The 13,979-nt window shown below is 35.2% G+C and overlaps 1 protein-coding gene across 1 annotated transcript in view; it reads right to left on the bottom strand.

Annotated features, from left to right (window-relative positions):
• Positions 1-9,870, bottom strand: part of PPP1R12A (protein phosphatase 1 regulatory subunit 12A) — a 49,153-nt gene extending 39,283 nt beyond the window's left edge. The window contains exons 1-3 of the mRNA XM_057377415.1: positions 9,696-9,870; positions 3,466-3,625; positions 1,691-1,835 (exon numbers count right to left, since the gene is read on the bottom strand). Of these exons, the coding sequence (XP_057233398.1) occupies positions 1,691-1,835; positions 3,466-3,625; positions 9,696-9,852 (462 nt within the window). The 5' untranslated portion in view covers positions 9,853-9,870. The remainder of the gene's footprint in view (positions 1-1,690; positions 1,836-3,465; positions 3,626-9,695) is intronic.
• Between the last annotated feature and the right edge of the window lie 4,109 nt (positions 9,871-13,979).

The raw sequence follows: 13,979 nt of genomic DNA, 5'->3' as shown, positions 1-13,979 counted from the left end.
TTTAAGCAATTTAGACTAAATTTAAGTAGTCATGCTTTCCTATTTTACAGCAAACCTGTATTTTACAATTTACATTCCATTTTACAAAAGATCTGCTTCAACCCCTCATTCTTATTTCTATTTAGGAATGTTTTCCATGGGACATATACTTGAAGGCTGGAATCTAGGCAAAGTTCTAGATTGACTGGCATAAATGCAGCCACATCAACATGCTGGGTGGACTTACTGAGCTGTTGGGAGGATCATGATAAGATCAGTCTAGTAAGCACTTCTGTAAAATAACTAGTAGTAAAAACAGACTTGTCATTTAAAAGAGGCCACAGGAGCTTATAAATATAATGAAAGGTGCTCCTGTTTGTTACTTAAGTTTCTAAAAATGTTAACTAAAGACAAACTTATTCCTAATAACACTGTGAAGATTCTTAACTTGTTAGAAAGGTTGAAACTTAAAACTACTAATTTTCACATCCATAAAGCTTCTGATCATACAGCAGAAGAATGTGCACCTTTCAGCCAGCATTAGCCTAAATAGCTCGAGGTCTTGTGCCATTTGAACTATTATCACAAGTTTATATTTGCATTATGACTACAGTTTTTAATGTGGCCTTCAATTTTTAAGTAGCTATTACGTGGTAGCTAAGACCTACTTGACCACAAGAAGTTAATTTCCAAAAAACTGTTGTAGTTGGAAGGTTTCATCTTAAACTCAAACTTGCAACAGTTGGTACCTGAAGTCAAGTGCCTAACCATAATGTCTGAGTTCCCTGAGATGCTAAGCACATAGCAAAAATGCTTACTAGCTTACTTAAGAACAGACAAATCTTTTTTAGCTTGCAGAAACAAGCTCAGATACAAAAAAAAACCAGCTGACATCTATCCATGCCTCCTTTTCCCTTATTCTTGTCCACTGCATGAGAAGATACTTATATGAAAGTGCTCTCTACTGGGGTTATGAAAACATGGATGTAATACACTAAAAAGTCTAAGACATAGATTCTGTTCTGCTTTCAATTTATCTGTAAAACACACTGCAAAGAGAAGAATGAGAGCTCAGCACTTACATGAGAGCTCAGCACTTACACAGCTGAATGAAAAGGTTTGGATCCTTTCAATGGCCATGTGACTCATGAATGTTTGTGTCTTTTTGAAGCAAGATCTTGCAAAGCCACCAAGTTACACAGGCCATTGCATAAAAGTCAAAGAACCAGAACTTGGGAAGAACTCAGGTTATGTCCAGGGGGTCCAGAGATGCCTACAAGTTTCTTCCACCAGACCCAAATCAGGTAATATAGTAACAACTCTTTAGTGTATCAACACAAGCTGGTTTTATGAGTTAAAATACTACCCAAAGGCATCACTGTCATCATCACAGATCAAAAGAAAGCCTGAATGCAATCCATCAAGTCACTAATTCTGTACCTCTGAAATGTCAACGAATTCTTTCTATTGTGAATTTCTGTGTCAAAGATTGCATGGATCATGTAATATAAGCATAAAGTCAGCCTAGAAATTAATTTAAACAATCAAATTTAGTTCTGAACACAACCATGCTGTTTTGATAAAACATGCATTATATAAAGCTCCACATACAGTAAACAGCAGTTTATCATCACTTTTCTTACCCTGGCTTCTAAAGTCACTTTAGAGACCAGAACTTTGTATCTTGACAAGGATTACATAAAAATCCTACCACTTTGTTGACAGCCTCCATATCACATAGGTTTTCCACTAAAATGCGACATGCTTCTTCTTTACCCCAGTGAGCAGCAGCATGAAGCGGTGTCCACCCATCATAATCTTTAATATTTACATCGTAGCGAGCCTGTATTAAAAGCCTGAAGAAATTAAAAGAAATAGGTCTAGACAGTGCTGACAGGGATAAATAAATGTAAAAATCACAAAATTGTTCTATGATAAACTTTCTCCTAGGTATTTTAGTTGGGCTATTGACAATTGATTAATTTCATTTGTCACAGAAACACCTGCCTTTTCATTGTTCAGTAGCTATATATGTGTTAAGGAAAATTCAAGAAAAAGAGCTTTTTCCATTTTCTTCTCTATTCCTCTTCAAAGACCATTGCTTCTATACAGTTACATATTCTTCCCTGTACATTCAGTAATAGACAAAAGTCCTTTTAAGGAAAAGAGTTGTAAAATGTAAAAAATTGTTGGTACAGTGCTCTAATTAGTAAACTATTACAACCTCCTTCCATTCTAAAATTAGCTGCTTGAAACTTTCATCTCTTGTCATTAACTTTTTGCAAAAATCTACTGTTTACATGCTTCAGCTCTTCTGTGAGAGGGTGCAGGTCTTCAAAGAGGGGGCGTGCTGTTTTGCCTGCATTCAAACACACTCAGCACGGATCTCAGGTGAGCATCAAAGTGACAAAGCACACCTAACCTAACAAACATTTTTATGGAAAGGGCTAAGGGTTCTCTGAATCACTGTCCATGATTGTTAAAAAACACATAACAACAAACAAATATTTTTAAAACTTCTCTCAGTCTCTCCAGAGCTAATATAGTAATATCCTCCMGTGAGTCAACTTTCACACATGCTCAGCTGCAAAGTCTCGCAGTCTTGCATCCAGTACAGAGCACACATTTTGATAATTTGAAGGAACCACAAGRATCGCCTGTACATATGTTTTGCTCTCCTAGGAAAAGTATAGAGACTGAACTTCCAAAACAGCAACAACTGAGGGAGCTAAAAAGGTACCCAAACAGTTACATATAAAACTCCCCTACAGAMACTTGCTACTCTAAAACAAAAATAACTCAACTCTTAACAGAATAATTTGCCTTCATCATGTTGAAGCATCAGGGTTTTTTGAAACACAACTCCCATTCAATAAATTGCTCTGCAGAACTTAAAGGCACCAATACTCACAGCCAGGATGTGTGTTTATTTTCACTCATGTTGCAGTATGTAAGTGCTCCTAGCACTGCTAAAGCAGTCAAACAAATTTACAATCATGTAGAAGCAATGTATTAGTAATTATGTTTTACTATAATAAAAGTAGAGCTTTGATGAAAAAGAAATTAAATCTGTTACGATATATTCTGATATTTTATTAATGAAAAGCTAGGAATTAGGGAACCCCAGAAGCCTAAACCTTTCCAGTGAAGATTTCAAAAGTCATGATTTYCAACATTATCAAAATTAAGCTTGGTCTTAAGCTTGTTTACATAGATGGGTTTAGAATCAAGGCAAGTGTTTTATCAACTTTATCCTCTTAAGTAAGTATTCTGGTTCAACATGCATACCGTATATTTTGAACGACTTATAACTGAAAGCTAACAACATCATGATTTATGAGTGCTGGAAAACAAAACCAAGCTTTGAGAATAGATCTTTTTCGAGACTGGGATTTTCAAGATACACTTCCGAGAAGTTAGAAATGCCCAATTCCAAGCAGAATTTCATCAACGCAATACAATAGGAAAAAGTTAAACCACACTTACTTTAAGACTTCTGTATAGCCCTTAGCAGCAGCTACATGAAGTGCTGTACCACCAGATTTTGCATGCCTGACATCATTTATATGGCCGCTGTTGAGCCACTGTCTTGCATCCCTTAGCATTATTCGTTCTTCTTCTTTTCGAGCTGATTCTATATCAACCCCTAATTCAGATAGGTGGGGGGGGGGGAAAGAGAAGACACGAAATACTTTAGTTCAAATACTTCTATCATGTAACATATCTCACACCACATTTATTTGATAAAATAGAAACTAAGCAATCTGAATAACGTTCAGTGTTAGATCTTTCAGAAGATGAATTCCAAGGTTATGGAAACATCCAATATTGTAAGACAGTTTGCATCCATAATGCATTTTCTAACAAAAGTAGGACTTGGGRAAAGGAAGGATTATAAATAAATAATAATAAAACTCAATCTACTAAAATCCTTCAAACTTATTCTTTTAAGAATGTCTACCATCACAGGAATAACCACTGAAGTGACCTGGTAAAAAAAAAGAGAAAATTTCCATTGTAATTTTCTAAGCACCATAAAACAAGTCTGTGTTGGTGTATCTGTACAAAGTAAGAAACAGCTAAAGTTGTTTTACAAACAGATCTTTATGGAAATGATTGATGACAATGCTGATGGATGGAGCTACATCTTTTATACTTCCTAAAGCATTCTTGGTTTGTCTCCTATCACTGTGAATCACAAACCATATACACAAATAGCCAACACTTTGGATACGGCACATCATAGCTCTCTAAGAAGCTACCAAAAATACTGAAAACCTTCTACAGTATGTCTCACAAAAAATATTATACACTGATAGAAAGGAAGCAACACAGTCTAGCATCATAACAACTATATGCATCAGGTTAAAGGGACGGAAATAAATTTCAGACCCTGAAGGGCAATGCAAACATGTATTTGCAAACATTTTTGTAATTACAACTACATCGAGCAAACTTAACAACGTAGCAGGAAAAAGGTCTTGAAAAGAACTATATATGAACATAACTCTATGATGGTTGAATGGTGACAACTTGTAAAGAAATGCAATTTAGAAACTGTGGTATCAAGAGGACAAATTGTGTCTAGGTTGACCTCTAACACAAAATCAATGGCCCAGCCTTCAACGAAATGTTTTTCATATCATATGTATGATTTCTCTAATCTTACACACTAGTATGCAGGGACTTGGGAGATATATAGTGTAAAACTTTATGCTAAGGACAATCAAAACATAAAACACTAAGAACCATCAAATAATTGAAGCAGGGTAAACATTCAGTGTTCAGAGTAGTTGACCAAACTCCTAAACTCATTCAATTAATTGACCAGCAAAACCATTTTAATTTTGATAATTTAGGTAAAAATGAATAGAATTACATTTTATAAGAAACTTATGAACAGCTATAATCTGGAGGCTGAGTTGCACAATACAGGAAGACCTACAAGGCTGCTGAAGGACTCAGCAGAGGAAAAAGCTGAAAAACTTTCTAAGCATGACAAATATGAAGAGTGAAGACCAGGAACTCTGAATCAATAACGCACTGATAATCAGAAATTCCTTGGGAAGCTCCTACATATTGGTATATGAATTACTGCAAACTGTAACTTGGTGGGCCTGAGCATCTGCCTGCCTTTCAAATAGACACAGCAGTGATCAACAAATCCTGGGACAATACTCTAGAGTACAGTCATTTACAGGTCAGTGTTACCTGCAAAACACTGCTATGCAAATAAATAGCACATATTTCATCATCCCTTAGTCACATTTATGCCCATTCCCTTTTGGCATGCCCAAAGTCCAACTGTGAATCCTTATCAGCATGAGCAACCTTTTCCACCTAAAGAATCTGAAAAAATTCCTATCAATGTAAAACTGTTCATGAACGTGGCTGGTTGTTTTAAGGCACTTTTGTATTAGGAAGGACAGAGAAAACCTGATCTTGTGAGCTTCTAATGGGTCACACAGAAGCATTCTTTCCACGTAGGCCAAATGACCCAGATTATTATGTCAAAATAGCAATGCTTTTGCAGATAAAGTTACTAATACTCAATATAGGCCTCCATCAATATCACAAACTATTGCATTTCTGAAACCCAAACAAGATATAATGGTTGTAGAGGAGTAATGGCTGTATCAATACATTGTTTTACAAGACAGTACATTTCTGGTCATATTACACATTAGAAATTACCAGAATCTTGTCAATCTAACAAAAACATTCCACATTTATAACTGGTGTGAAAATGGGAATTAAACTTTGTGTCATAGAAGAAAAACCTATGCTCTGAAATAAACTAAGTAAAATTTCCATTATTAAATGCAGAAAATGGAATGTAAACAGCCTTTATTATACCTTGTATGGGCTTTTCTCCTTCCTTTTGTTTTCCAGACTCAGTATACTAAGACACTAGGGGAAAAGAAAAAGTTCATCATCCGTTTCCAATCCTTTCTCATTACAGCCCATAGATGGCAATGCGCTGCCTCCCAGCTCAGCCTAAGCCACAGCACTGGCTCACACCAGTAGTACGCTTAACCTCTCTGGCAGCCTTAAAACTTAAATCATAAATAATTTATTGCTAAACGCTTCCACTTTTTTTTTTGATGAACAAGTGTTACTCAACTGCTCCAAACAGGTTTGAAAACAGTGTGCAGTTCAGTGAGCATTTAATGAAAATTCAGCATAAATTTAACTGCTGAATCATTGTTTCGGGACAACTCAGCCATATAAAGGCATGTTTTATAGATACTGCAGGGAAGATCAACCCACTTTTAACTTCATGAAGTGAATGTTTATATACAAATGTAATAGTTCGCATTTTATCCACATAAACAAATCTGAGTTAAGCAATACATCTGGGAGAGTCTTGTTACATTACCTATAATTAAGAATGAGAACCATGTGTTTCTCCTTGGAACAGAAGGAGTGATCACTCTGATAGTTACTGAATAAACAGCTACCACACTGTATCATGAACTCCGGATTCACCTCACATCACCTCTCCCCACTAATTCACCTCCTGAAAACGTTTCCTATAATTTAAAATAACTGCTTAAGCAGTTAAAAATAATTTTAAGAGGACATCTGATGATCAGCTAAAAGAAAAATCACTTAAAACCATTATACTTAACCCCACTCGAGCCCTGAGGAGAGACATTTAAAACTGGCCAGGACTAAAGCCACATCTCTTTCCAGTCTGCTGGTTTTCACAGTGCAAATGAAAACCTTACTGGTAAAAGACAACTTCCACAACTCTATGTTGAAACACCAAAGAAGTGAAAGATAGTGGATCACACTGAGAAACTAAGTATTTATGATAAAGCTAAATGATTTTGAGGATTGCAGTGGCACCTATATACACACGGGATTGATCAATACTAAAGATATTAGTCATATGCAGAAACAAGCAAAAAAATCCTAGAAGAAGGATTTTCTTATAACACAGAAAATAGGTTAACTATATGGAGTGCAAACAGAATACTTGTTCAGCATTAGTTTGGAATAATTTCCATAAAACACCTGGTTTTGCTATCTGTGAAGTGTTCGTAACTGTCAAAAAATCCTTATACCTCACTTGAGCATGTAATTTACCTTATCACAAATTACAAAACTAAGCTAGTTTTAGGTTTAAAAAAATAAATAAGCCAATAATTCCCCTTCGAAGATTAGGACAGAAAGTATTTTCTTAACTATCAGAATGGTATGGCTTTAGTTACAGGATAGCAATTCCCTTAGTTCACAATTCCTGCACAGTCCATCATATCAAGTCATGCTATTTGCTCAGCAGGACACATAAAGGACACATGTAAAGGCACCTGATCCTTGGTGCAATTTACAGTTGTTGCATATGGGGATCAGAATGACTAAAGAAAAAGAGACACTGGATAATAATACTAGAAAACCTCTTCTTTAATGGCTAACACTCCTGACAATAGAATTTGTATAACAAGAAGATTATTTTAGATCACTGACCATCTACCCTCTAGTCAGATCAGACCTTGGAGTCTGAACGTTAAAATAGGATGAGCAAACACTGCAGATCCTTCCTTTTATTAAGCCTGTAATGTCACACAAAACTGAACTGTATTTCTATTATTTATTTTTGTGAATTTAGTGCCTCCAGAGCCTCACACACTCTGTCCTGTAATAAGACATGTCCTTAAAATGCAAAAAATTGGGCATAAGTACAAACAGAGGATCAGTAGAACAATGAGTAGCACAACTAAGGCTCTGCTTGGACTTTACCTACAAAGACATAAGGCCAGCGAAAGTGGTAAAAAGGAGATTTAACAAGTGATTCTCCTCAGATTTCTAGCAGAAATGAACATCAAATGTCATCACTTAAATCTGAAATCCCAATGAACCTGACTGATCTTTCCAGGCAATCTTCTGCCACCAAATAAGTCTGACTGCCAATATGTAGGAAGCCATATTTACAGCATTAACACTGCAACACAAAAAAGAAACTACAATGAATGCAGGAATAAACACAAGAAAGGGTTGCAAGGCAAAAGTGTTATGGAAAATGCCTACGTAATTTTCACTGCATATTTTGCCTACACAGAGATAGGATATTTTCTCACCCAGGTTTATTTATTTTCAAAATAAATAGTCTGGTCTTCCATTACCCATAACATTGAGCCAGGACTGTTCATTCCACAGACCCCACTGTTAACTTGAATTACCAAAACTGTGGCACTGCTTTTTTTGATATGAAGGAGCGTATCATATCACTGCTGGAGGGGTAATTGTTTTCAGGTGTGTGTATAGTCAAAGACAAAGCTGTCACAATGCCTCACTGTTAAATCCTCATTAAGAGAAACAATTAAGTTCCAATTTTAGAGCTTCACTTCTCTAGCCACAACATACACACAATTAGGTGCTTTCTAAGTGATCTTGATAATGACTAAATAATCTTTTTTTTTATGTAACATGAACACACAATTTTATATAATATCTATATTCGAGCTAAGGAGGCCATCAAAAGTGCATAATTAAAACCTTACTGCTGAGACAACTATCGTGTGATTTAGTAAGATATATACCACAAGTTCACATCCACATTCATGCCCTTTCTATACCATTCTCATCTACAATCATAAAATACTTCCTTTGATTTCATCTCTGCATGTAAAAGACCTTAGTTCTTAGTCTTCATACACAAATTTTGAAAGAGGGATAATGCATTTCTTCTTTCCTGCTTCCGTGAAACAAGCAAGGAAACCAACTGGCATAAAAATGCAACAGGAATCCTTGGAAAGTAAGTTGTCCAGAGTAAGCGAAATTTACTATTTTAAATCAACCTAAATTATGCCTTTAGAAGCCAATAGCTACAGTATGGGAACAAGACAGGACCACAGACAGTTGATAGTAAGCTTCAACTGTGAAAAATATGTAAATCTACCTGAAATTTGTGGTATTTAGTTTAGGTTGGTGAAGTCAATTTTACAATTGTGCTGTTCAAAATCAGTAAATTAAACTTGCAAAAGAATTAGTGTGTAATGTTGAACATCTGCATTGTAAAAATGTATGCAAAATCCGATATAACAAATAACTTACTTTTAAAAAGCCAGTAACATACAAAAGAGAAATTTTGGAGGGGTCAATTCCCCAAGAATTGCAAAGAGTTATTGCAGTCAATTAGCATCGCACATCAGTAAAGACAAACATTTCAAAAACAACCTTAAAAAAATCTAGGCTGAGGCACATTCCAGAAAACAACTCTTGGGGAAAGACTGACAGTACTATTAGAATACAGAAGTAATTAAAATAGACAGATGGTAATAAAGACAAAAAATGCACACAACTGTCTAATATCATGTTCATTGTGTGTTAACTGTAAAAGCTGCTAATCAAATTTCTGTTAACACTACCAATTATTTGAATCAAAGCTTTTACAAATCCACTGTTTACTTCTGTGTATCAGTAGGTATCTCTTCTTTCCCTGCAGATCATGTCTTCCAGTTTCTTTAAACCACTAGCTTTGGGCATTAAATAGGTTTAAGCATATAAATCAAAACTGGGCAAAGCCTGAAACAATTACTAGCTTACTGTTAGATTGCGCAAATCTGTCTTAAGAGATGGAAACTTAAGCACTGTGCATTCTATATTGACAACTCTACTTAGAAAATAAATTGAGTGCCAATTTAGCCTAAGTTTTCAAAAATACATTTAGTGTTCAATAAACACAGCCACCCTTCTGTGTTCAAATTTACCTTGTCTATTTACTTCATTCTGAAGCAGCTCTTCCATTGCCTCTTCTTCAGCAATATCTAATGGTGTGTCTCCTTCACTATTTACAGCTCCTACATGTGCTCCTTGACTAATTAAATACCTGCCAACAGACAAAGAAAAAAATCCTGTAAATAACATAGCAAAGCTGATGCAAAACAACCCAAAACCAACCCAGCAGCCACTAGGATATCACATGCACTCATACAATTAATAGAAACATTTATATTAGGTGTAAGTAAAAACCTTTGTGACTATCTGCAATCTCTGGATACCCCTAAGTCTTTTCATCCTAATACCCATTAATACAAATAGCCTGCAGGTGTTCAATTTGCCACAAAGACTCCGGACACGTTTAATACATACCTGAAAGAACAAAATGGATGACAAGATAAACAGGGATGGAACCACTGACTCCCATGACCTCCTCTTATTAAGCCACTTTTTCTAGAACGCACAAATTCAGTGACCTGTAATGTTTCTACACTTCGCCAGAATCATGACTCCTGCTCTCTGAGGCAGCTTCTTAAAGTTAATAAAAACAAAACTACACCTCCTTCTAAGCATTCATAAGGTCAGCTTTTGGTAGGGAAAGAAGCAAGGGGGAGAAAAAACCCAGTACTTTATACATTCAAACCCCTCTATGTTTTCTCATTTAATGTATTACTGTCTCAGGAGTCAAGAATGTAGCATTCTTCATTACATCAAAGGATCAATTCCAACAATAGGTCACAAAAGTACTACATTATTTAATCGTATTAAACTATATGCCTAGGAAGTTATTGACAAGCTACACTTCACAAATAAAATTGATCAATACAGCTCAGTATTGCACCTTTTGACCATAAATATTTCCACTAATATAACAAATTCAATACTTTGAGCAATGACAGGAGTTACCACAAGCATAAAACTGCAAATATACCTCCTGTTGGAGGCACTTAATTCATATTTTCCATATATTTGAGAAAAAGACATCAGGATATACTGAAGAATCAGTCATCCATTTGGTAGCAGGTGTATGAAATAAAAAGTGCTTTCTTACCTTCACTATTACAGAATACCAAATTATGCAGGAGACAATAACAAAACTAACCCAATACTAATATAAATGCTTTGAAGTACTTCACTGCTGCTTAACTTTTGCCAAAATCATGATCCTAGATATCTGGAACCTGTTACCTTTAATCAATAATTCAGAATCAAATACTCTCATATATCTCTATTTTTAATGTATGACTTAAATAATACTTGTTACTAAATCTCTGTAATTATGTCAAGAAGTGGTAAGAACTACTAGATCCCAAAATGTAACCATTATTTCCTGGCATATGCATCATCAGTTGCCACCAACGATTTCGATGCTTGTATACCATGTTGTTTTTATACTGTTCTTCTTGAAAGAGGGCTGTACTGTAACTCTAACCTCTTTCCAGTTAAAAGATTTAACTTCTGCAGGAATGAAAAATCACTACATAGTAACAATGTTTCTCAACAATATCAGCTGTATTAACAGTGAAAAGCCCCAAGGGTCACAGATCAGGTAATTGCTATGCAGGTGTCTGCTAAACAGGCAAAAACAGCAGTGGGGAGACCAACTTCTTTTGCAAAGTCAAAACAAAGTCAACCACTTATAAAAATACCTTTCTTAAAAAAATCCAAGTGAATATGCATGTTCTTTCAATGTTTACATTCTAATACAGACAGGAAAAAAACTCACTTTTATGTATTTCCATATAATACCTCTAGCAGAAAATTAAACTACTTTTGCAAGGAAAATACATGTCTCATTGAAGCAGTTGTATTTGGTCAACTGGATCAATAATTCATACTGAATTATTGATAACATGATAAAAGACTGAATGCACAAAAGTGTAGGGAATTAATAAAAGGCTACCACAGCATTTAAAAAAAATTGTTATTTCTGTAGATTAACAACTTCCTGATCAATTGATCCTTTAAAGCAGACTTAAAAAACGAAGCTGATTACAGATCAAAATCAGATCATCAGTGCTAGGGTACTAGTAGGAGTGGAGAAGTAGAGTTAGCTGGTTTTCCTTTTGCAGGTGCTTACAGGGCTTTGGTTTTCCTGGGTCAGCAAAGGAAGGATAGGGGAACTTGCTCAAGTTCATGAGATTTAAAAGGAGGGAAGAAACAGAATAAAGATGAAAGGCAGCACACTCCCTGCCCAAGAAGTGAGAATACGTCTCAGCCTTCCTTCAGCCACTCCAACTAGGCCTCTCTTCTGCTAGCCCTCTCAAAAAATTAACAGTGATCGCCTCAGGTAAATTAAGTTAAAATACACATTCACTATAAACCAAGTAACTGAAAATCCAACTATTTTAAAGACACCTTTTAAACCTGGCAATGATTTGTTCTGTTTGCCATATAATTTAGATTACCCTGCCCTGTAAAAGTGAATGCATCTGTTTATTTACACTACAGCTAGTTTCTGCCAAGCAATGACAGGGTTCAGACGGTACATGAAGTCAGCCTGATACCTATAGACCCAAGACTTTTATTAGAAACTTAGCGCTACCAGTGGAGAGAAGACCAATCATTTCCCATGTATGGATAACTTGAATCTGCACCACATATAAAAAGGCAACAGATTTGGGAAGCAAGACTAAATGAGTGGTGCTCTGAGTTTGCAGGGCATAACTGAGAAGAAAACAGTACCAAGTATAATCCTAAAAATAAGAAGATTTTGCTGTTCATGTAAGAAAATTATTTTTAATGAATTGTATTTCAAACTAGGCATCAACCTAAGTGTTAATTAAAACTTCTATTATTACTTCAAATATGAGTGTATTTGACATTTCAATTATCCTGGTACCATATACCAAAATCTTCACAAGCAACAGTGTATTATTGTGTGTAGCTATGTATGCATATCTTAAGACTTCCATGTTTTGGAGAAAAAACCCAATTACCTATATAAACAACTGCTTGTATTTTACCTTTTTAAAGTAGATGTTACCTTCATCTTGAAATGTCATCTTTCTAAAGCAAATAAACGTAATATAACTTMATTTCCTCATTGAATATTTAATTTATAGAGCTATATGTCTGCAGTGAAAAGGAAATTGGAGCTGTGTAACAAAAAGTCCAGAACCATGCCTTTTGACACCATGTCTAGAAAAAGGTACTTTATGCAAACTTTGAAGCAGTGAAAAAGTAAAAACACATAAAGATTTCCACCATCACCTACTTTGGTTTAATGTGGGGGAAAGGGGCCCCACAAGCCCTAATTCTGAAACTTAGCCAATTATTGTGTACGACTAAAGCCTGGGAAAAGAAAGGGATATTAACAGCCTACATGGAGGAAGAATGCCGCATCCTTGGCTACTGTTGAGAAAAGAAGATTGGAATGTAGAATTGATAACACAGGTAGCTAGAAATTATAAACATTACTAATACTGTAGCTTTTGCAAACTCACCAATTATGTTCTGATTACTAATTAAACAGCTGTCTCTTAACCAATGTATGTTTGACACAAATGTATACTCTAGTTGCTAAAGTGAATAAAAAAAAGCTTGTCCCACAATAAAGTTTTTCTTTCTTTCTATTTTTTTCACCCACTTCTTGTGTGTTTTTATATCTACTCTTTTTTGTCGCTGTTTAGCCAGCAGYGACAGTTTAATACTTGCTTTTACTACTAGAACTTAAATTTGTATCTTTTGAGATTCACCTGTTGAAAAATGGTCATGTTCAAGACAGCTACAGAAAAATAATTCAGAAAATCCAGTGTTAATCTATATAATATATTGGAAGGTGCTTATTCTAAAACTACATAGATGACAAGGAAACAGTAGCTTGATTCATATCATGCTCTTTTTTTGAGCTAAAGCTTTCAAGTTTTAACACTGAAGCTAAAGGTATCGCTTTTAAACTTTTGTGGTCTCTGTCTACAAAACTGTAGGTATTCTAGGAATACTAGGAGAGACAAAAGCAGCAAGAGAAAATAAAATAATTCCTAATACTTTTGTCCTGATATTTGCATGACAAGGATTATGCAGTCCAGCTAAGACTGGAAGAACAAGTTAGCTTTGCATTGTTTTATGAAGGCAAAATATACTTCTAATTTAATTTTTTGTTTTAGGATTCATTGCTGTWTATTCTTCAATAACTACTAAAAACTGAAATTAACTAATTTGGGGGAAAAAAAAACCCAAAACACTTATTTTCTAGAATTATTATGAATCCCATCCTTTAATGAAAAATACATTTCAATAGCATGAAAAAAGGGTTCGAACCTCAGCATATC

This window comes from Malurus melanocephalus, unplaced genomic scaffold (genome assembly GCF_030028575.1).
Source record: "Malurus melanocephalus ecotype Western Australia unplaced genomic scaffold, MMel_1.1 scaffold_311, whole genome shotgun sequence".
In the NCBI taxonomy this organism is placed as follows: Eukaryota; Metazoa; Chordata; class Aves; order Passeriformes; family Maluridae; genus Malurus; species Malurus melanocephalus.
This window is presented reverse-complemented; position numbering and strand designations above follow the sequence as displayed.